Below are 23,307 nucleotides of genomic sequence, written 5' to 3' on the forward strand. Positions count from 1 at the left end.
CGAATGGCTGTCAGTCTAGCCACAGGTGAGTAAGTATCGAAGAAAACATCTTCTTCTTTTTGGGTATAAGCCTTGGCCACAAGCCTAGCCTTGTACTTCTCAACAGTACCATCGGGCCTAATCTTCCTCTTGAACACCCACTTACATCCCAATGGTTGGCAACCATAAGGACGGTCAGTGATCTCCCATGGCCCCTTGCCAAGGTGGAATCCATCTCGCTACGGACCGTATCCTTCCAGTAGTCAGCATCCGGAGATGCATAAGCTTCTGAAATGAAACTGGGGGTATCATCATCCATGAGGTACATGAGGAAATCGTCACCAAAATACTTTGCAGTCCTCTGTCTCTTGCTCCTAATAGGAGCTTCCTCGTCATCCTCCGTGGAACTTTCATCACTTTTGTGTTCATAGTATTCCATCGGAATGGCGGGTTCAGGGGTCTCATCAAATTCTAGTCTAGAAGTGCTTTGCTTATCTCTCATGGGGAAAATATCCTCAAAGAATTTAGCATCCTTAGACTCTATAATTGTACCGACCTTATGGTCAGGTACCTCAGATTTCACTACTAGAAATCTATAGCCGACGCTATTCTTAGAGTAACCCAAATTAACGCAGTCCACGGTCTTTGGATCAAGCTTACACTTTTTGGGGATCAACGCATTGACTTTCACCAAACAACCCCAAGTGTGCAAGTAAGAGAGTGTAGTTCTTTTCTTTTCCCATTGCTCATAGGGAGTAGTCTCATTATCCTTCGCGGGAACTTTATTCAGGACGTGACATGATGTCAATACAGTCTTCCCCACCATGCCTACGATAAACCTGACGTGTCGAACATGGCGTTAACCAAATTTGTCAGAGTACGGGTTTTTCGTTCGGCAACCCTGTTTGACTGGGGTGAAATAGGGAGGAGTCCTCTCATGAATAATACCATGGTCCACATAGAATAAGTCGAACTCATTAGAAAAGTACTCTCCACCATTATCAGACCGGACTCGTTTTATTTTCTTCTCAAGTTGGTTCTCAACTTCTGCGTTATAGATTTTAACGAATACACATCATAGCACAATCTAGTGGAATCATCAATCAGCGTCATGAAGTATTCCTTTCCATCTTTAGTCAACACTGAAGGAAATATGCCCTAGAGGCAATAATAAAGTTGTTATCTATATTTCCTTATATCATGATAAATGTTTATTATTCATGCTAGAATTGTATTAACCGGAAACTTAGTACATGTGTGAATACATACACAAACAGAGTGTCCCTAGTATGCCTCTACTAGACTAGCTCGTTAATCAAAGATGGTTAAGTTTCCTGACCATAGACATGTGTTTTCATTTGATGAACGGGATCACATCATTAGGAGAATGATGTGATGGACAAGACCCATCCGTTAGCTTAGCACTATGATCGTTTAGTTTATTGCTATTGCTTTCTTCTTGACTTATACATGTTCCTATGACTATGAGATTATGCAACTCCCGAATACTGGAGGAACACTTAGTGTGCTATCAAATGTCACAACATAACTGGGTGATTATAAAGATGCTCTACAGGTGTCTCATGCCGCAACTAACTCATTAGTCACAGTGCTTGCAAGGCTTATAGTGATGTGCATTACGGAACGAGTAAAGAGACTTGCCGGTAACGAGATTGAACTAGGTATGATGATACCGACGATCGAATCTCGGGCAAGTAACATACTGATGACAAAGGGAACAACGTATGTTGTTATGCGGTTTGACGATAAAGATCTTCGTAGAATATGTAGGAGCCAATATGAGTATCCAGGTTCCGCTATTGGTTATTGACCGGAGATGTGATTCGGTCATGTCTACGTAGTTCTCGAACCCGTAGGACTCCACACCTTGGCGCGCGCCCCTAGGGCCGACTGCCTCTCCCTCTCCCTCCTTTATATACGGAGGCAAGGGGCACCCCAAAGACACACAAGTTTATCTTTTAGCCGTGTGTGGTGCGTGGTGCCCCCCTCCACAGTTACACACCTCGGTCATATCGTCATAGTGCTTAGGCGAAGCCCTGCGTCGGTAACTTCATCATCACTGTCACCACGCCGTTGTGCTGACAGAACTCTCCCTCGGCCTCAACTAGATCAAGAGTTCGAGGGACGTCACCGAGCTGAACGTGTGCAGATCGCGGAGGTGTCGTGCATTCGGTACTTGATCGGTTGGATCACGAAGACTTTCGACTACATCAACCGTGTTACTAAACGCTTCCGCTTTCGGTCTACGAGGGTACGTAGACACACTCTCCTTGCTTGTTGCTATGCTTCTCCTAGATAGATCTTGCGTGATCGTAGGAATTTTTTTTGAAATACTACGTTCCCCAGCAAACACACCATTCATCTCGTAGATTGTGAGCCTTATGAGGTTGCTTTGCTTGCACACACACATGAATGTATGAGCTCTACTGGTGCCAGGTGTATCTCCTTCGCGGGATTGTGAGCCTTATGAGGTTGCTTTGCTTGCACACACACATGACACTTAGAGCCTTTGGCTAAAGTGAAACTCGGGATTAAATCCATTTTGGCTAGCCGCGTCATACAACCGAAATTAATGTGACAAAGACGTGAATGCCAAACCTCGGATCTGTTCACACTAGAATGAATTTGGTTCATGACTTTATTATAGAAATCCTCCAGGGGAAGGCGGAACAAACCACCACAATCATATCCTTTCCAACAAACAGTCCATATCGAGATACGACTACTTTATTGGACTCAGATATTAATTTAAACCCTTCTTTACATAGAAGGGAGCCACTAACGAGATTCTTCTTGATGGCGGGGACATGTTGTGTTGGGGAACGTAGTATTTCAAAAAAATTCCAACGATCACGCAAGATATATCTAGGAGAAGCATAGCAACGAGCGGGGAGAGTGTGTCCATGTACCCTCGTAGACCAAAAGCGGAAGCATTAAGTAACGTGGTTGATGTAGTCGAACGTCTTCGCGATCCAACCGATCAAGTTCCGAATGCACGACACCTCCGCGTTCTGCACACGTTCAACTCGGTGACGTCCCTCGAACTCTAGATCCACTGAGGCCGAGGGAGAGTTTCGTCAGCATGACGGCGTGGTGATGGTGATGATGAAGTTACCGACGCAAGGCTTCGCCTAAGCACTATGACAATATGACCGATGTGGAAAACTTTGGAGGGGCGGCACCGCACACGGCTAAGAAATCAACTTATGTGTCTTTGGGGTGCCCCCCTACCCCCGTATATAAAGGAGGAGAGGAAGAGACCGGCCAACAAGGGGCGCGCCAGGGAGAGGGGAGTCCTACTAGGACTCCAGTCCTAGTAGGATTCGGCCCCACCCTTTTTTCCTTCTACCGGAGGGGGAAAAGGGGAAGGAGAGGGAGTAGGAGAAGGAAAGGGGGGTGGCGCCCCCTTCCCAAGTCCAATTCGGCCTCCTCCCTTGTGGGGGGCGCACCAGCCCCTTGTGGGCTGGTTAGCCTCCCTCCTATGGCCCATAAGGCCCATATCTTTCCCCGGGGGGTTCCGGTAACCTCCCGGTACTCCGGAAAAATGCCCGAATCACTCGGAACCATTCCGATGTCCTAATGCAACCTTCCAATATATGAATATTTACCTCTCGACCGTTTTGAGACTCCTCGTCATGTCTGTGATCTCATCCGAGACTCTGAACAAACTTCAGTCATCAAATCACATAACTCATAATACAAATCGTCATTGAACGTTAAGCGTGTGGACCCTACGGGTTTGAGAACTATGTAGAAATGACCGAGACACATCTCCGGTCAATAACCAATAGCGGAACCTGGATGCTCATATTGGCTCCTACATATTCTATGAAGATCTTTATCGGTCAAACCGCATGACAACATACGTTGTTCCCTTTGCCATCGGTATGTTACTTGCCCGAGATCGGTCGTCGGTATCATCATACCTAGTTCAATCTCGTTATCGGCAAGTCTCTTTACTCGTTCCGTAATGCATCATCCCGCAACTAACTCATTAGTCACATTGCTTGCAAGGCTTTATAGTGATGTGCATTACCGAGAGGGCCCAGAGATACCTCTCCAATACACGGAGTGACAAATTCTAATCTCGATCTATGCCAACCCAACAAACACCTTCGGAGACACCTGTAGAGCATCTTTATAATCACCCAGTTACGTTGTGAAGTTTGATAGCACACAAGGTGTTCCTCCGGTATTCGGGAGTTGCATAATCTCATAGTCAGAGGAACATGTATAATTCATGAAGAAAGCAATAGCAATAAAACTCAACGATCATAATGCTAAGCTAGCGGATGGGTCTTGTCCATCACATCATTCTCTAATGATGTAATCCGTTCATCAAATGACAACACATGTCTATGGTCAGGAAACATAACCATCTTTGATTAATGAGCTAGTCAAGTAGAGGCATACTAGGGACACTCTGTGTTGTCTATGTATTCACACATGTACTAAGTTTTCGGTTAATACAATTCTAGCATGAATAATAAACATTTATAATGATATAAGGAAATATAAATAACAACTTTATTATTGCCTCTAGGGCATATTTCCTTCATGTTGCACGTTCTTCGGTTGCATGATCTTTCCCGAAGTAAACTTCGGATCTTCCGTGTCAACACCATGAACAGAAGCATGCGAGCCATTCCCCGTTAAAACGAAACAATCTCGTGCGACCTGGTAAAAAGAAAACAAAGACACATCAGCACACACATGAATATTGGCCCCAGTTTAACCCACCAATCGGTGGACTGACAAACTGAAAATACGGTAAACAGAATACCATACCCAGATGCCCCATCATTGTTGCTCAGAGTGACATTGAGAGACTTAGTCTTGTCCTAGCTTCTTGTACTTATTTGGGCACTTGTTTGCCAGTGTTCCTCTGAACCACAAGTAAAGAAGCCATCTCTCTTTTTGTCTTTCTTCTTACCCTTCTTCTTTAAGGTAGTATTCTGCTGGACAGAGTTCTTTCCCTTGAACTTGTGGGAATTCTTCTGCACCATATTGGCGCTAGAAGAACCCTCTGCCCCTTTCACGTGTGAGTCCTTTGCTCTCGAGTTCTGCTCAACACTTAGATGACCAATGGCATCCTCAGAATTCATGTCTCAAATGCTTGAGAGAAGTAGCAAAGTCCCTCCATCTAGCAGGGAGTTTTGCAATAATGCAACGCGCAACAAACTTGTCTGGTGAATCACACTTCAGGAGCTCCAGCTCCTTAGCGATGCATTGTATCTCATGAGTCTGGTACAATACAAAACGGTTATCGACCATTATGTAATCATAGAACTGCTCCATAGCATACAACTCGCTTCCAGCATCAGTTGCGCCAAACTTAGCTTCGAGCGCGTCCCACAAATTCTTGGCAACACGCATATGGAGATACACGTTTACCATCTTGTCTCCGATCACTGTAAGAACGGCCCCCACAAAGATAGTAGTTGCCTCCCTAAACACATTCTAATGTTCAGGAGCAATCGTTACCGTGGGAGACACATCACCAACACAGAACACGTTCATCGCTGTGAGCCACAAGGTGGTCCTTGTCTGCCAACACTTAAAATGCGTCCCGGTAAACTTTTCGGTTTGAGAGTAGCGGTGAAGCCATGAGTCAAAAAGTGCCTAAAATAAGGTTTTTGGATTGTTGAAAATATTAGCACTTTTCCGATTAGACTAATCCACGAGTAAATAGTAAGCATGGCAATATACGGTATGCATCTCATACTGATACCTAAGCATGTGAGCACGTACAGTACATAGAACCTAAACATCTATGAATAGCATATATACGGCTAGCACATGAACGAGCAAGTAGGGGATGAATGAGTCATACCCTCCTGTTGGCGAGGCCAATGCGGCGGCGGCGGCAGCGACAGCATCGGCATCAGCCGAGGCCTTCTTCTTGGCGGCTTCATCATCAGCCATGGGGTCGATGCAGGGGAAGTAGTGGAAGCAGAGGAACGGAGACGGGGACGGACCGGGGGCAGTCGCGTCGAGACGCTCCCCAAAAACCTTATTGTCGTTCTCCCGGGCAGGATCTAGAACGATAGGGTTCCAGAGGCACCTGCTCTCCCAACCAACCGTGCACGCGGTCATCAGGATGGGATCACCGGAAGCAGCAGAGAGAGAGGAACAGTAGATGACGGCTAGGGTTGTGCAAGAGAGAGTGAGTGAACTGAGTTAGGGTTCACTCCACTGGCCCGGGCCTCCTTATATAGGCCGTCAGGTAGATGGGCCTGGGCTCAGGCCCACGACCGAGTCCACGAACAACCCACGATACAACGTCTCAAACAGTCACACTTCCGCAATCGACTCGGTAATTAATCCACAATTAATTAACCATTTTTTACCGGCAAAAATAAGGCTCGGCTTGGCTAATTCCCGAGGAGGAGGAGCGCGCGTGTACAACTTCTATTCTCAGGCTCCCAATGGCATGTGGTAGAGCAACCCTTATAAAGGGGTCTTACTCTTCTTACTGTAGCAGTATGGTACTATACTTCCCACCACTTGCCGTGCACCTATATGACCTTTGGAGATTAACCAGGGATTATTGTCTTATATGGGCCTAATCCCATCCATAATCCAACAGTTATCAAGGTGGGACTAATAACACAACCGGCAAACAATTTATGAATGGAACATATGCATTGGAATAGAAAAGGAAAGGGAAAGGAATAAGCAGTGGGAAGAAATAATGTAATTTTAAATGTTGCGCTTGGCGGAGAGAAAACACCGTCTTCTTCAGCCAAAACTCAAGTAGTTGAATTTTATAGGTACAAGTGTAATCTGATCTAACTATCGGATCTCGCTCCTTTCTCTAAATCGACGTCCTCTTTCTCCCTCGTGAAATCCTAATTATGGAGCCACGGCTCCGCCGAAAAACAATTAAAGAAATACCACATTGAAAGAATACTTACTCTGAAATTTAGACAACAATCGAGTTGTTAGATTGGGATCGTGGGACACCTTTCTTCACTTATCGTCTTACTAAAATGGTAAAGGTGTCAAGATGGATGATGTCTCTTCCACACCATAGAGCTTTCAGGTAGAGCAGCAATTCATTCAGTTGCTGCTCGTGGGTATCGTATAACATTGTTCTGCAAAAATGGATATGCATTTGGAGTTAAAACGGTTATACGTCGGTGTTTGGTTGAAAATGTTTGGAAACATCAGGAACACAAAACTGATATAGTTGTTAGAAAGTGAGCAACCAAACTGATATAGTGGCTCTCCAAACGTGCTCCCACATATATTTGTGTGTGATGTATAAAAACGTCACCTGAAGTATATGTTCATCTTGACCCTGGACAAATATGGATCATAAACTGCAAAAGAAGAAGATTAAAAAGTATCTCTCTCAGCCAAGAAACTAAATCAAAATTTAGATTGGATTTGTAGGGCCTTGCCCTCTCAGGAGAGGGGGCCCTTGCAGAAATTCTCAATGACCTGTGAGGGCCAAAGAGGGGGTTTGGAAATAGTTTTCAACCAGCAATTGACGCGCCTCGGTATTACCTCACTAGCTGCGTCATTGCCCCAAGCGCAAAGATGCCTTCTTCTATTCGCCCACGGCCCCGTCTTTATACCCAGCTCCATCCCGGGCACCTCCCTCCCTGAGCGAGGTGGGACTAATCAGACAGCCAGTCACCAACCGACGTACCTCAGGGACGGCCATCCTCGCCTGGGCCGCTTCTCTCTACTCGAGCCTCTTTCTATATTGCACTGCACGGGAAGAGCCCATTAAGGTCCGATTAGATAGAAGATTCTATGGAAGGAATTGTATATATCGCTCAAAAAAGAGAAAAAAAAAAGGAAGGAATCATCTGCGTACGAGGAGGGTCCTTGCCAACGGTTTGCTTTTCGCTTCATTTTAACAAAAAAAAAAAGAAATCGAAACTATATATGCAACTCTACCTTAAAAAAATTGCAATCAAAAAACTCTACCTTAAAAGTTCCATCTGTCCATCGCATGCTTAAGTGCATTTATTCTGCCGTGTATAAATAATGACCTTAATTATTATTGTTATTTTTTTGCAGGAGAATGATTATTTGTGCTTTACTTATTAAACGGCAACAAAGGGAGCACCGTCTTTTGACATAAATGAACAAAATAATGCCACTCATACCTCAAAGAAATCCGAAATTGACATAATATTTGCCTGGTCAAGTTTCCATGAATGGTGGAGTTTTAAACCCGTAAAAAATACCGACCAGACCCTACCGGTAACTGGTCGAAATCGAGAAACTGAACCCTGTGCGACACAAACAAGTCTCTGGAACGGAAGTACTTCACACACGATGTTTATCTGCAAAGTCCAGGCAGCTGTGCATATTTATTTACCACTGGAAGAACTAACTAAAGCGTGACTTGGCAATTGGAAGAACCAACAAATACCACTGGCGGGTACTAATCGATGCGCACATAGCTATCAACCTGCATGGTGGCCTCACTTCACGCCATTGGAATTGGAAGACGCGACTTTATCTTCGACCTTGGGGTTGGAAGGCGAGCCGTCCAAGAGCTTGGCCGTCCTCTCATCTTCGACCTTGGCATCGTCGACGTCTTGCTTGCTGAGGAAGCTCGGCTGGTTGGTGGAGGAGAGAAGCCTTGCCCACATCCTGTCCGTTATCGAGACCTTGTTCTGCTTCTCTGTGATCCTCTGCAGTTGGCGAGCGGAGCAAAGAACCGGTTATGGAGGGCACTGGAACAGTTTATAAACCAAACACTGGCTCTGAATGCGGTGCCTACGTAGAAGGGAATGTAGCAGTGCCGGCCGTTTACTTGGCCGACAGTGAAGCCGGTGTATCCAGCCATGGCTCCGTGGACCACACTGTGAGCCAGCAATGTGCAGTAAACATTATCCGATGCATTGCTAGGGATGGCGCGTATCATGTATGTAGGATCTGCAGAAGGCATGGTTGTCTGAAATTAAGCACTGACTTACTGTCAAACCGAGAAAGTTAGAGAAACAACTGACCACTGACCTATGATGTGAGTCCGACCTGTCATAATCATGGTCAATAGATAAGCACTAGGCAATTTGAGTTTTTTAAAACAGCCGACCACCCATTTGGTAGTTATCTGACCACCCATTTGGTAGTTATCTGAGAAAAAATAAAAACTGGTAGTTTTCTAAAACCCTAGCCTGTAAAGTAGTAGTTTTTATGCTATTTACTCAGATGGATGATGTCTCTTCCACACCATAGAGCTTTCAGGTAGAGCAGCAATTCATTCAGTTGCAGCTCGTGGGTATTGTATAACATTGTTCTGCAAAAATGCATTTGGAGTTAAAACGCTTATAAGTCGCTGTTTTGTTGAAAATGTTTGGAAACATCAGGAACACTATAAATATTTCTTGGTTTCAACTTTGTGGTCTCAAAAGAGATATGGCAAATCTTAAGTCTGGGTTAAGTGACGATTGTGCACATAAACATTTGATCATTTCTTATAGCAAAAGGGCCTTGCCCCAAATCCAGTAAAGAAATCACGCCATACATCAGGATTGTAGTAAGCGAAGCCTGCTGTATGCATGCTCATCGAAAGGGAGACAGTTCTTTAGCTTGAACAGCCAAGTCTTATACGAAGTAATGCAAGCAACGAAAGCACCCCATGACAACAAACATTCAAGACACGTCTTGACAACACCAGAGGCTCAAACACACAGAACTAATGACACGGTAGAACTACCACCGCCCGCTCCGCCTCTTCTTCTTGGAGTGAAGCCTCAGCGCCAAGCTAGCGTTATCCAGATCCCAGAGACATTTCCATGCCGCCGAGGACATAGCACACCACAATCAGAAGCGTCACCGTCAGGACGAATGGCATCACTGGAAGAGCACATAATCAGCCAGGATTCGACCAGAGAAGCACTGGAGTCTCCTAGCAGTGTGTTTCAAATCTCCTATCAGTCTTTCCAGGTGAGCTTTGGGATCTCCATTTAGGAGAATTTTCCATTTAGAAAGTAACACAGAAACCTTCCTGTAAGTGATCTGTAATCCAGACCAACAAGAAGAATAAAGACTTGATATTTCTCTTGCGAAATACAGATCGGAATGGTGCACGTCAAATCTGATCAAACTATCTAGCACTCCTGTCGAGCTAATTTTCACTATTTTGCTTGTAGTTTTCTACTTATTTAGACACACGCTTGGATTTTTCTTCTGTTTAACTCTGGGATAGTCCTCCGAAAGAAGAATGACAGGCAATCCGTATTCTTATTCAGTTTGGTTCTCACTCATGTTTGATGTTAGCTAGGCCAAGTTCAGCAATGGAGCTAACTAATTTGTTGGATATGGTTGTTAGAAAGTGAGCAACCAAACTGATATATCGGCTCTCCAAACGAGCTCCCATGTGTGTGTGATGGTTAAAAACGTTGAAGTGTATGTGCATCTTGACCTGAACAAATACGGATCATATAAGCTGCAAAAGAAATAAATTAAAACAAAACAAATTTCTGCAAGTGAAAGATTAAAAGCATCTATTCAGCCAAGGATCCAAATTTTGAGATTGAATTTGTAGGGCCTTGCCCTCTCCAAGGAGAGGGAGCCCTTTCAGAAATTCTCAATGACCCATGAGGACCAAAGAGGGGGTTTGGAAATAGTTTTCAACCAGCAATTGACGCGCCTCGGTATTACCTCACTAGCTGCGTCATTGCCCCAAGCGCAAAGATGACTTCTCCCGTTCGCCCACGACCCCTTTTATATGAAGGTCCAGCCCTGCCACCTCCCTCCCTGAGCGAGGTGGGACTAATCAGACAGGCAGCATCAACCAGCATACATCACCGACGGCCATCCTCGCCTGGGCCGCTTCTCTACTCGAGTCTCTTTCTATTGCACTGCACGGGAGAGCTTCGGCCCATGATGGTCCGATTAGAAGATTCTATGAAAGGAATCCTATTCTCAAAAAAAAAAAATTGAAAGGAATCGTATCGCTCAGAAAAAAAGGAAGGAATAGTCTGCGTATCGCTTCGTTTTACAAAAAAAAATCAAAATTATACTATATGCAACTCTACCTTTACATTTTCCATCTGTTCATCGCATGTTTAAGTGCATTTATTCTGCCTTGTATAAATAATGACCTTAATATATTGTTATTTTTTTGCAGGAGAATTATTATTTGTGTTTTACTTATTATAAACAGCAACAAAGGGAGCACCGTCTTTTGACATAAATGAACAGAATAATGCCACTCATATCACAAAGAAATCCAAAGTTGACATAATATTTGCCTGGTCAAGTTTCCATGAATGGTGGAGTTTTAAACCCGTAAAAAATACCGACCAGACCCTACCGGTAACTGGTCGAAATCGAGAAACCGAACCCTGTGCGACACAAACAAGTATCTGGAAAGTCCAGCCAACTGTGCATATTTATTTACCACTGAAATTTCGACTGGAAGAAGAACTAACTAAAGTATGACTTGGCGATTGGATGAACCAACAAATAACGCTGACAGGTACTAATCGATGCGTACATAGCTATCAGCAGGCTTGGCGGCCTCACTTCACACCGTTGGAGTTGGAAGACGCAACTTCATCTTCGACCTTGGGGTTGGAAGGCGAGCCGTCCAAGAGCTTGGCCGTCCTCTCGTCCTCGACCTTGGCATCGTCAACGTCTTGCTTGCTGAGGAAGCTTGGCTGGTTGGTAGAGGAGAGAAGCCTTGCCCACATCCTGTCCGTTATCGAGACCTTGTTCTGCTTCTCCGTGATCCTCTGGAGTCAGCGAGTCAAGCAAGGAATCGAATCAGTTATGGAGGGCACTGGAACAGTTTTAGATCTAACATTGTGATTCTGAATGAGGTGCTTACGTAGAAGGGGATGTAGCAATGCCGACCGTTTACTTGGCCAACGGTAAAACCGGTGTATCCAGCCATGGCTCCGTGGACCACACTGTGAGCCAGCAATGTGCAATAAACATTATCCGATGCGTTGCTAGGAATGGCGCGAATCATGTATGTAGGATCTGCAAAAGGCATGGTTGTCAGAAATTAAGGACCAACTTACTGTCAGACCGAGAAAGTTAGAGAAACAACTGACCACTGACCTATGTACTTCAGATTTATGGTTGTCTTGTTTTTCTTGAAATGCTCCTGAATTTGCAAAATAAAAAATAGAACAAAACGGTGTCAGCCAGCGCAGAAAGGAACTAAAAAAAGTGAAATGTCAAACCACACAGTAGACATATGGAACATGCAAAGCGAATTTCCAAGAGTCTCACATTTATCTTCTGAGACAACCAAAGACCAACATCAAGAAGCAGTGCATTGCCAGAAGCATCTTGCCCCATTTCCTTCATGTTTTCAGCAATAAGTTTCTGTCCTGCACCCTCCGCAACGACAATGACCATATGGCCATTCTCCTTCAGCCGCTTTTCTATATATTTGAAGAGTCCACCTTCACCTTCCAGATAGAAAGGTGACTCCGGAATTAAGCAACAATCCTGATACACAGAAAATGACAAAATGTGTGTTAGTTCAGTTGACATAAATTAAGCCCTCATCTTGAGTGTGAAGGTACAATTCAAAGTTTCCATTTGCTGGAGAAGTTAACATACCACATCTCTGCTTGCTAGGGTGGCATAATGTGCGATGAAACCTGCATCAATAAAAATAGTACTGGATCAAAATTATGGTATAGACTCTCAAAGTTGCTACAGCACATAGGTATGTTCGGTTTTAAAAGTTTGAAGTGTCGCATTCACAAACAAGGGGAACAAGCCAAATGCTATCCAAAAGAATGTGGGTGTATGCAGAACACCCACAACCCGATAAGGTTACATATGTCAGCTACTGCCATGTGTTTTACTTGCAACAACACAGAAAGTTACACGCAACAATTAGCTGTAGCAGCACAAGACATGCATCTAAAATTCCAATTCACATATAAATTAACAACAAAACCAAACAAATTTGGTTTAGATTTCCTTAGAGCAGTAGATAACATCAATAAGTAATACTAGTACAACTTCACAGGAAACTGTTAATAACAAGTTAACAACAATATATCTAAGAGTTCTAAAAGAAGCACAGGAATTTCTTTAAACATGCTCATTTAAGAAAATATATTAACAGGGTAACTTTTTCAGCTAAATGTGCCACAAATTGGCTAATAACATATCATACTGTGTCCAAGTATACAGTTGGCTACTATAAACTTACCACTGTATCGACCCATTAGCTTTACAAGTCCAATTCCATTATCAGCACTTCCAGCTTCTACATGAGCGGCATTTATGGCACGTTGAGCTTCCTCAACTGCACTGTCGAAACCAAATGACTTATCAATTACCTGAAACAAGGGTACCAATCCATTCAGGGATACAAAAAGGGAAGAATGTATTTTCAACGTAATATCATTGTAACATGGAGCAGAGTATTACTGGGATGTCGTTATCAATAGTCTTAGGAATGCCAGCAACAGCAACTTTGAGACCACGCTTTCTAACCTCCTGCGTTAAGATTCATGTAAACAGTACACTTAAAACTTGTTTCAGCAAAAAAAATGTACGGTTGATTTAATATCAGCAAACAAATGTAACAATATACAGTTGATTTAATATCAATATGCCATTTGATTCAGATTATAAGTTATAAATGACGTTATAACCGACAAAATGTTGAGAGTAAGAGCTCTAATTCAATCAGCTTAAAGAGAGCTTTCTTCTGGTTTATAGTTGAGCTTACTTCAAAAATCACTCCTGCACCCCTTTGACTACCATCACCACCAATAACATACACCTGGACAAAAAACCGAGAGAGTGAAACGAATGCACAAGCTTACGATGTCTAGGTTTGAAATAACTTTCATAATGCAAGGGAGAACAAAGTGATCCTAAAAGACAAAGAAGTAAAAATAGTATAAATGGTGTTTCTTTACTTCACCTGATTTATACCACGGTACTGAATGCTATCAACAATCTTCATGGTGTCATGGCCTCCTCGTGACGAGCCAAGAATAGTTCCGCCCCTTTTGTGAATGTCATTTACACTCTTTGGAGTCAAGTCGATGGTGTTGCGAGCGTAGAAACCTCTATACCCACCCTACACAAAAATAATCATAAAATTATAAGAGAGAGCCAATGTAATATCGATACCTCAGTTTCTTGCCAGGCCATTGTCATTGTTTTTCCTATGATTCCAAATCCCACACATAAAAAACTTGCTGTAATCCAGTTTGTAAGTGAAAAGAATCTGCTATAGATGTACAGCATAATCAACGCGACAAATTTGGTAGATTTTTTTCCGGCACTAGGTCTGATTATTTAATCCTCAAACTGGAGCAGATATCCATTATCCATACTTGGCTTTTGCATGATGCATCTTCCTGGATGTCAGGTTGATGTGACTGGACAGTTGTAACAGAAATAATGAAAGTGTATACCAGTTATCCCAGGATACGATACGGAAAGAAGCAATAGAGTCCAGGGGGGAAATAGCCTCTTGGTATTGAATTTTGTGATGCAATGTAATTGAGCAGCGACTTACCTGAATCCCAAGTATCTTGGTGACACCGTACATGTCAGATAAGCCGCATACAATTTCCCTAATAACAGTATTAAGTCCTGGGCAGAGTCCTCCACAGGTGACAATGCAGGCATGGACCTCGTCAGGTTCAAAATAGACCTGATGGAGACAAAAAACGAGGTTAGCGAAAATTCCTTCTCTTTGTCGTCAATATGCAGCATAAACAAGGTGTGATATACCCTTTGGCGAGGTCCAGCACGTCGGAAGTGGTTCCCTCTTGGGCCATCCTTGTGAACAACAATCTGCATTGAGGCGTGCAAGACACTGAATCAAAATGAAGACTCTCTAATCTAAAGTACTACCTCTGTTCCTAAATATAAGACGTCCTATATTTGGGAACAGAGTGTGCACTTGTCATTTCGTTGACAGAAAGGAAACACGAGTTCACGGCGAATCTCTCAAGAATTCACCTTCTGGCAGACAGTGTCATCCGGGTCAACGAAGTACTGCCTGCAACCAACATATTTTATCTTGCAGTGAGTAACAATGTGCAAAGAAAAGCCATGAGTAAAGCCAGTCAGGAGAAAGTTCAGTCATACTTGACAACCGAGTACGCCGTGTTATCTTGCAGGGGGTTTGGGTAGGTCTGTCAAATCAAACAACAGAATGGTCACCATGATCACAAGGTAAAAAGTTTCGTATATTCAGCTCAAAGTCAGAGCTGTGGATTCCACATTTTCCCCCGTCTTAGTACTTGTAATTTATCACAGAATAACTAAAAGTTCATCACAGAATTAGATTAGAAATAGGCTCCCTTATATTAGAAATAAACCAAAGAGGAAAAAGGTAATAAGTTGGGCGACCACTTTCAATGGCCATCGCTGTTCCAATCCCCAAAAGCGCCCACGCCATGACGCAAATAGAACTAACCAACAAAAGGTAGTGCAGTATTTAATGACAAAAGGTAGTAGCAACAGCTTTAGATCGCGGAGAATCTGGATGAGATTCCACGTTCTGCCGCCTGGCCAACTGCTCCAACCTCCACATGCCAGCGATCCAGCGCGGCGGCGACCGGTCCGACCCCCGGATCGATCCACGCACGCAGGAACACACACACTCCTCGCGGGACGGCCGGGGCGGGGCGGGCGACTCACCGGGAGATCGGGGAGGTAGTCGGAGACGTGCGGCACGTCCTCGAGGACGTACCCGGCCTCGCCGGCCGCCAGCTTCGCCTCGGGCTTGGGCGGCGGAGTCCCGTCCATCGCGGGCGTCGCCCTCTGGGCCTCCCGCGCGGCGGTCGAGCAGGTGGTGCAGGTGCCGGTGCAGAGGTTCCCGCGGGCTGGGGACGGCGATTGGGGCGGGGCGTTGCTGGGCCGGCCGGGGTCGGGGTCGGGGGTCGGGTGGGGATCAGTGGTGGCGGCGTCGGTCGGCGACGACGGCATGGGGGAAAGCGGCCGCGGGGGAGAGCTCCATTGTGTTCGGATTGGGGCTGCTTTGTGGCGGTGCGGCGACGGCGACGGCGACGGCGACGGTGGCGCGTGGCGACGGACGACGGAGGGTTGACGGCGACGGGAGGGGGCTAGGGAGGAGAGGCGAGACTGGTTCTGGTTCTATAGGGAGATGGGGAAACGGCCGAAGAGTACGGCGCAGGGCAAAGCATTGGAGGACGAGGGGTGGACCGGTGGAGTGACACTTGTTGGTGGGGCCAGGCCGCGGGTGGGTGGGCCCGGTCGGATAGGTTCCAGCCGGGATTCGTCTGCCGCTTGTCTGCAACCTGCCGACGCACGTAGACCGACAATCGTCTTTTCTTCCCCTCAAAAAAAAAAGACAATCGTCTTTTCTTCTTCATCATCTTCCCCGTGATGATCGGCGGCATCTCCTTTCTGTTCATTTTTCACGAATAAGATGGCACACGTACGAACGGAGGAGCTCACATTCCACGTCCTCCTCCATCTTCATGTCTGGTCGGGACTACGAATATGTGCATACTCCCTCCATGTTTATCCGCTCTACATATTTACTTTGACTAAAGACAAACTTTATAAAATTCAATCAAATTTATAGACATTTACAGTAACAAATTTATATGATATGAAAATACATTCGATGAAGAATCTGATGGCATTGATTTGATATTGTATATGTTACGAATATTTTTTAAAAAATTTGGTCAAAGTTAATATAGTTTGACTTCAGACAAAGCTACTCCCTCCGTCCCGTAATATAAGAGCGTCTTTGACACTAGTAGTGTCAAAAACGCTCTTATATTATGGGACGGAGGGAGTAATACACAAAGTAAACAAAAAACGGAAACATGAAACGCTACCGCGCAAACCACAACCACTCCGTTGAAACTTCCACGCCACTAGGTTGTCGCCGTCCCACGCTGATTCCGGCTGATTCTTGTTGACGGATAATCGCCGCCGCCACTCCGTCGCTAATGAGGTCGATTAGAGGACGGGGGGCACTAAATCAATCGGCGCGGCCACCGCCGAGCCGTGGCTCTGTTTGACGCTTGGGTTGTGTGGCACCACCAAAGTTAGTCACACCCCGGGATCCACTCGGGGCCCTTGGCCCTCCTAGGCGTCCCTGCGAGCTATCTCGGCTGGAATTGAGCTCGGTGTCCCCCAACAACCGTCAGATCAGCCTCCCCACCAATGGCACCTTATGAGGGCACGCAAGCTTAATTTTGGGGGGCACCATTTTAGAGCATTTATTACAACAGAAAATTTTCTCTCGCCTATCATACAACCATTTTATGACATCAATTTTACACCATCTGTTGGAGATGCTCTTAGAGGGTACCCTTGGAACCGTACTGTATAGGTCACTTATAGAGTGCGGGGCACATGAGAGCGCGCCATGTGTCGTTTCCTAGTGTCGTGACACAGCACAGGTGGGCTCCACGCAAAGCGCAGGCGTGCGGGGTGGAGCACAAGTGTGATTTCCACAAAGTGTAGGTGTGCTTTGTTGCGAAGTACATGCTCCCCTATGGTGAAGCACGTGCAACTGAAAAGGAAAAAAGAGTTGTGCTCCACCGCGAAGTGTGGATGTGCTACAGCGGGTAGAGCACGAGCGTGATCGATAAGGGATAAAAAAAAGTGAAGCACAAGTGTGGTGTGTGATCAAAAAAGGAGAGAAAAAGGTGAAGCATAAATGTGCTCCCAAAGGTGAAGCACAAGTGTGCTTTACCACGAAGTGTGTGTGCTCCACGCGTGAAGTATGGAAGTTCTCCCAAAAGAAAAAAAGTGAAGCATATATGTACACCATGATATACTTCGTCTGAGAGCACGGATGTGCTTCACTATGAAGCATAGCACACCCATGCTCTGGCAGAGCACGGTTATGATCCGCAAGATGGAGCATATAGAAAAAAAAATCAGCACGGTCCCCTCTCCATCGACCATATGTCAAACGCGGAGTGCATCAAAGATTGATCTCAGGTGTGCGACGTCGTGTGGAAGCCAGCGTACGAAGTCTCTCAAGGCATGGCCATCGCTCCAGGGTGGACCGCTGCCCCACGGATCCATGTCGGACGAGCGGCTGCCGTGGAGGAGAAAAGAAAAAAAGGCCCTCACTTGCAGAGCCAGATGGGATCTTGCGGAGGAGCCTGCTTCCTCATTGAAAAAAGCAAAAGGAAAGGACATACTAAAGGAGAGAGAACTCTAAGAGCATCTCCGACAGGCGCGCTAAACAAGCGCCGCGCCGTAAATTTAGCCAGTTTAGCGCGCAACCTGGCGGGTGGCTCCAGCGGGCGCGCAATAACCGCGCGAGGCGGTATAAGGAGTTGGGCGCGCGGTCGGATTCGCTATCTCGCGCGGTGTATTTGGGGCGCCCGCTTCCGCGCGCGGCACACTCAAGCGCTCGCGCTGCACTCTCTCTTCTCCGCCTCCTACGCCCCACGCGCGCCGGCGCCGGCGAACTGCACCCCATGGACGCACGCGCCGGCACCCCGCTCACCCCATCCTATAGCCGCGACCACTCCACCGCCGCCGCCGCCGCCGCAAACCCTAGCCCGGGTGGCGTTGGCCTCGCCTCCGCCGGAGCTCCTCCGACCATCGGCCTCGCGCACGGCCTCTTCATGCCGCCGCGGATGACCTCGGCGGCGGGTGGCGTCGCACTGGCGCCGGCCCGAGCCGCCGCCCCCTCCTCAAAGCTCCCCAATGCGGCGCGGCCAAAGAAGGGCAAGACATCGGCGAAGAAAAACAAGGCATGAGGAATGGGTGCACCTCCGGCCGTCATGGGCGGAATGTCTTTCGATGTGCCTCCTCGCACACATTCCCATGAAGATGCCGTTGAAGATCTTGCCAACACCGTCGGAGGTTCACGTGATGCGGTGCGCGATGAGGAGAGGGAGGAAAATTCATCTTCGGAGGCGGAAGAATCGTCTTCCGAAGATGAGGACGAGGACGAGGAATGATGTGTCTTTCATTTGTGTATTGAACTTGATTTGCATTTCGAACTTGGTTGGATGAACTTTTCTTCATCAACTTGTTTGTGTGAAATTTTATATGTCATGTTCATTGCATTTTGAATGTTTCAACTTCATTTTGTGTTTAAAATGCCATATATGCAATGCCCCGGTGAGTTACGCGCGCTGCATTTTTTGCGCGCTGCTGGAGCGGCGCGCGCGCTGCATTTTAGCGTGGCTGCTGGAGCCAGCGCCGCGCCAAACCAAACGATGGACGCGCGGCAAAGCAGTTTTTGCGCGCGGCGCGTTCGGCGCCTGTTGGACATGCTCAAACAAATGGATGAACGAGCCATGGAGTAAAAAGTAGTGACGGAGAAAGATAGGCGGACCACTAGAAGAGCTGCTACTTCTGATGGGTGTGACCGTGTGAGATGTTCATTCAGTGGCCTCATTAACTTTTTTCTTAGGTGGAGGCTGAAACCACACCGGGGTGATGCTCCCATAGTTCATGTCCTCAGTCGATGAGGATCCGTGCAAATTTTCTTTATCTCCTGATTTCAAATATTCGAGGCCGCTTTTTACGTCGGTAATCGGGGCCAGAATGGCCGACTAAGCGGGGCCTCAACCAATAATCCTACACTTACGGGGCATAGGCCACGGGATGGAGGTTACGGGCTAACGTGTCTGCTCCTTATTAATCTCACCAGTCACCTCCCTTGAATTTTGTTGTGGGCTCCATCACTAACCAATCATAGATTTACACTTCAGTCCGTAACTCCTTCGGTGCCAAAACAGTCCGTAAGTGTAGCATTTCCCGGCCTCAACGTACCTGACAGTGAACATCATCATCTTTCTCCTTTCCAACCCAAGTTTGTTTAAGTAGGTCATCCACAATTCCACTTCCACATACACACAACTCGACAGCGAAAGCACCACCGCTGCCACCTCAACGAAGCAGTCACATTCACAGGTAAGGGGACTCCTCCAGGTGCTGCACCCGGCACCTCCGCCCCAGCGGGATCGGCCGGTCGTAGAACAGCTCCGCCTTGCCATCATCGACACGGCGACCGGCTGCCAGCCTGCCGTACGAGCCCTTCAGGGCCCTGGAGCGCGCCCCCAGCGACGCCAGGACGACCACCAGCCTCTCCACGTTCACCAGCGCCTTCGGGGACAGCATGGCGCCGCCGCCACCGCCGGCGTCGAGCTCCTCCTCGGGCTCCTTCTCGTCGCCGGGGCAGGTAATGGCGCCGTGCGGATCTTCTGAGACGGCCAGTGGCGCGTCGATCTTCTCGTCATCGATGATCGGGCGGCTCTTGTCGCCGTCCTTGCCTAGATCGAACACCACGATGGCGCTCTGCTTCCAGGAGTCTTCGTCGTCGTCGTCGTCGTACGTGTCGACCATCTCGGCAGGCTCCTTGGGTTGCTTGACGTCGAGGAGATCCGACGACGACGCTTCCATCCTGAGAAGCTCCTCGAGGCTCGGCCTTCTCGTCGCCCGGTCGACGTCGTGTGCAGCTGCACCGGCGGAGCACGCGGTCCCGAAGACGGCGGCGAAGGGCGAGCAGATCAGCCTGACGACGGCGTTCCTCCTCCTTCCTCCGAACCTCGTCGTGCCGTGGTTGGGTGCCGGCAGCAGCGGCGATGGGGACGACGCGCCGGAGAGAGGCGGGGACGTGCCGAACCCGAACGGCGACGCAGCCCCGTCGTGCTCCGGCCTTCCCATTTCCGCGGCGTGGCTAGCTATCACCCTGTGCGTGCGCACTCTACACACGATCCCAAGCTTCGGAGAGGTATTTATGCCGCTGATGATGCGCGAGGTGGGTGTGGACTGTGGAGTTTGTTCCGAGTAGATAGGCTTCCGCGGTGTGATCTGCAAGCGTAGTAGCACTCGTTTGTTCAGCTACCGTGGTTAGGAACTTAGGACGAGTGTTTGGTCCGGGAGGTTCCGAAATGTTGCAGAGTTTTGGGGGAGGGGGCAAAGGATGGATGGGAAACGTGTGGGACTGTGCAAGGGGAAAATGTTGTCGATGCATCGGTCGATTTATGCCGTTGTTTGAAGAGTGCGGCCGTCCTGGACGCAGCGGCATCTGGACACAGATATCCAGCCGCCCGCTGCGTCCAGGTGATGCGCGCATGGAATAAGTGGAAAAGTCACAACGAATGTATACATCGCCATATACACCTCGATACCGTGGCCACGTGTGCTCTGTGGCTCGTACGGCGCGGTACGCATCAGACGCAAAGGGCCAGCCATGCAGCGGCATTGACATTTTTTACCACGTGGGACCTGGCTCCCGTTTTTGGGTAGAGTGTCCTGGACGACGTAGGCTTGGTTGCGTGTGCTTGCGACCCACCTCTCACACTCGACAGACCAAGAACCGAAAAGGAAGGCGCTCAAGTTCCGTCTGAATCTACTCATGGCGATTCCCGGGGCGACGACACCGGCGTTGGGTGACCGGTTAGTAAAACTCTGCGGCAATGTTCTTGCCGGTTGCCCACGCTGGTCTGTGCTATCCCCCCTTCCTCCATGGTCCCGTCGCCTCCTTATGGGTTGTTTTGCGGACCGATTTTTGCAGATTAGCCGGCAAAACGGCATCCACCGCACGACTATACTCTAGGAAGCATGTCAGCTTGGTGCGAATCGTGATGGTCCTCGCGCCGTTGATGCCGCGCGTGCAGCTGCCGCTGCGTCCAGACCTGCGTTTCTCGTTGTTTGAACAGCAAGTTGAAGTTCATGGTTAAGTGAAAACTGACTAGCGACTTGGTGAGGAGGAGAATCTCAGTGTCTCCGCTCCGGTTAGTAATTTATGTTAGGTTTTTTTTAGTCATAGCAGATGCGGCCCTCGGGTGGATGGTGGCACTTTTTCTTCGAGTTTATCTTTCGGGCTTTGATTCTCCTCGAGTTCGTCCGTTTGGACGTAGTCGACGGAGCTTCAGCGTAGATTCATGCCATGTCCTTGGGAAGGTAAGGTTAGGGTTTTTCATCATGTGACGAGATTTGGTGTCAAATACTTCAGATCTATGCAAGGGTTCAATGACCAGTGGCGGAGACAGGGGGATCAGCAGGGGCCCTGGCCCCCCCTAACATCACTGATTTGGTACTAATATAGCAATGAACAGTGCAGAATTTAGAGAATAATACATGCATTAGTGTAGTTTGGCCCCTGTAATCCAAAGTTTGTGTCATTTGGCCCCCCTAATCTTTAATTCCTGGCTCCACCACTATCGACGATGACAACTATGGTTCCAAGGCGATGGTCCTTTGGGGCACGTGCGCGAAGACTTCTAGACTGCCATCAAGAAGGTCAAGCCGGCTCCGACAGGAGAAGAGACAACGGCGTGTCAGCAGCTCATTCTGACGGCAGTATTGGCCGTTCGGTGGTCTCGGAATCTTGATGTAATTATTATTATGTTTGAGATGTTTTGTACTTCCGATAAATTTTTATAACAGATCTGATCCTTTCCGCGAAAAAGGGCTCGGTGCTGGAAGAATAGTTATGCACGCACGTGCTGGAGCTAGCAGTGAGGGTTTCAAAGAAAACATGGCTCGGTAGTGCCAGAACAAAAATGAGCGACAATTCTGACACCGGGAGAAATGGGTTTGTTGGGAAGCTTTAGTTCTCACTATATGGCCCCGCAAAAAAAAGTTATCACTATATGGGATCGGTATAGCTGAGTAAAAAACACGGTGGCGCCGTGGCTTAGGGAAAGCATAGAAGTATAGCAGCTAAAGTGGATTCTTTTGGAAACTTTGGTTAAGGATTCTATCTTGGAGTTCAAACCAAAGTACTTTTGCCTTTGCTTGTGCTCATTTTGATAGTATGGTTGTCCTAAACTCAATGTAAATCTTGGATTCAACAAAAGCCTATAAATTACATTCTACAAGCTTGAGGTAGACATCATCTTGAGAAATTGGAGGTAGTGGCCACATTTATTATCCACTCAACTCATGAGGCCTATTTTCTGAAATAGAACTTGATAAAACGTTAGTCATATGTAAATTGGATGACATCATTAATCACCAAAGCCTAATAGGGGCATCCAATAGATGCACTTTTTGAATAGATTGAGTTAACATGTGTGAGGAAGAAGAGAAGTTGCTTATCAAGGCAATGAGCAAAAAATGAGAATTTGACTAGTGAGCTTGAAAAACTAACTTAAAACATCAAACTCACATCGTTGATCGTAGAGAGCTTTTGAAGCATGATGAGAGGCTCAACCTCGAGACGGTTGATTTGAAGGATCATGAGAGGCTAAACTTTAAATCCTCACATAATTCATCACAAAATCATAGCTAATTTATAACACAAAAATGGTTGAAAATGAGAACAAAAAAAATTACATGTCGCGGCGGAAGAGGGGTGCCCGCATTGATGCATGGAGAGACCTAGCCAGAGGGCGGGCAAAGCTCGAGCATGGGGCAGTGCAGCTTGCGTCA

At 47.0% G+C, this 23,307-nt stretch overlaps 3 protein-coding genes, 1 non-coding gene and 1 pseudogene across 4 annotated transcripts; all 5 read right to left on the reverse strand.

The window, feature by feature from the left end:
- Positions 1 to 7,398: 7,398 nt before the first annotated feature.
- Positions 7,399 to 7,547, reverse strand: LOC123171650 (U4 spliceosomal RNA). The gene has a single exon (XR_006485337.1). It is a non-coding gene; the product is annotated as a U4 spliceosomal RNA (small nuclear RNA).
- Positions 7,548 to 8,403: 856 nt separating this feature from the next.
- Positions 8,404 to 9,373, reverse strand: LOC123165427 (ATP-dependent 6-phosphofructokinase 7-like). The gene is made up of 2 exons (XM_044583065.1): positions 8,747 to 9,373; positions 8,404 to 8,657 (listed from the first exon to the last, which is right to left on the reverse strand). Exons 1-2 carry the CDS (start codon positions 8,912 to 8,914, stop codon positions 8,445 to 8,447), a joined length of 381 nt encoding a protein of 126 aa, XP_044439000.1. The 5' UTR covers positions 8,915 to 9,373; the 3' UTR covers positions 8,404 to 8,444.
- A 1,143-nt stretch (positions 9,374 to 10,516) lies between these two features.
- LOC123171648 (uncharacterized) lies at positions 10,517 to 10,667 on the reverse strand (annotated as a pseudogene).
- A 501-nt stretch (positions 10,668 to 11,168) lies between these two features.
- Positions 11,169 to 16,102, reverse strand: LOC543430 (ATP-dependent 6-phosphofructokinase 6). The gene is made up of 14 exons (XM_044583064.1): positions 15,613 to 16,102; positions 15,058 to 15,104; positions 14,929 to 14,968; positions 14,698 to 14,760; positions 14,480 to 14,617; positions 13,877 to 14,035; positions 13,679 to 13,732; positions 13,375 to 13,443; positions 13,154 to 13,283; positions 12,550 to 12,590; positions 12,214 to 12,435; positions 12,040 to 12,085; positions 11,804 to 11,958; positions 11,169 to 11,708 (listed from the first exon to the last, which is right to left on the reverse strand). Exons 1-14 carry the CDS (start codon positions 15,898 to 15,900, stop codon positions 11,496 to 11,498), a joined length of 1,665 nt encoding a protein of 554 aa, XP_044438999.1. The 5' UTR covers positions 15,901 to 16,102; the 3' UTR covers positions 11,169 to 11,495.
- Positions 16,103 to 19,590: 3,488 nt separating this feature from the next.
- Positions 19,591 to 21,061, reverse strand: LOC123167973 (uncharacterized). The gene has a single exon (XM_044585832.1). It carries the CDS (start codon positions 20,590 to 20,592, stop codon positions 19,834 to 19,836), a length of 759 nt encoding a protein of 252 aa, XP_044441767.1. The 5' UTR covers positions 20,593 to 21,061; the 3' UTR covers positions 19,591 to 19,833.
- Positions 21,062 to 23,307: the final 2,246 nt, after the last annotated feature.

This window comes from Triticum aestivum, chromosome 7D (genome assembly GCF_018294505.1).
Source record: "Triticum aestivum cultivar Chinese Spring chromosome 7D, IWGSC CS RefSeq v2.1, whole genome shotgun sequence".
Taxonomy (NCBI): domain Eukaryota; kingdom Viridiplantae; phylum Streptophyta; class Magnoliopsida; order Poales; family Poaceae; genus Triticum; species Triticum aestivum.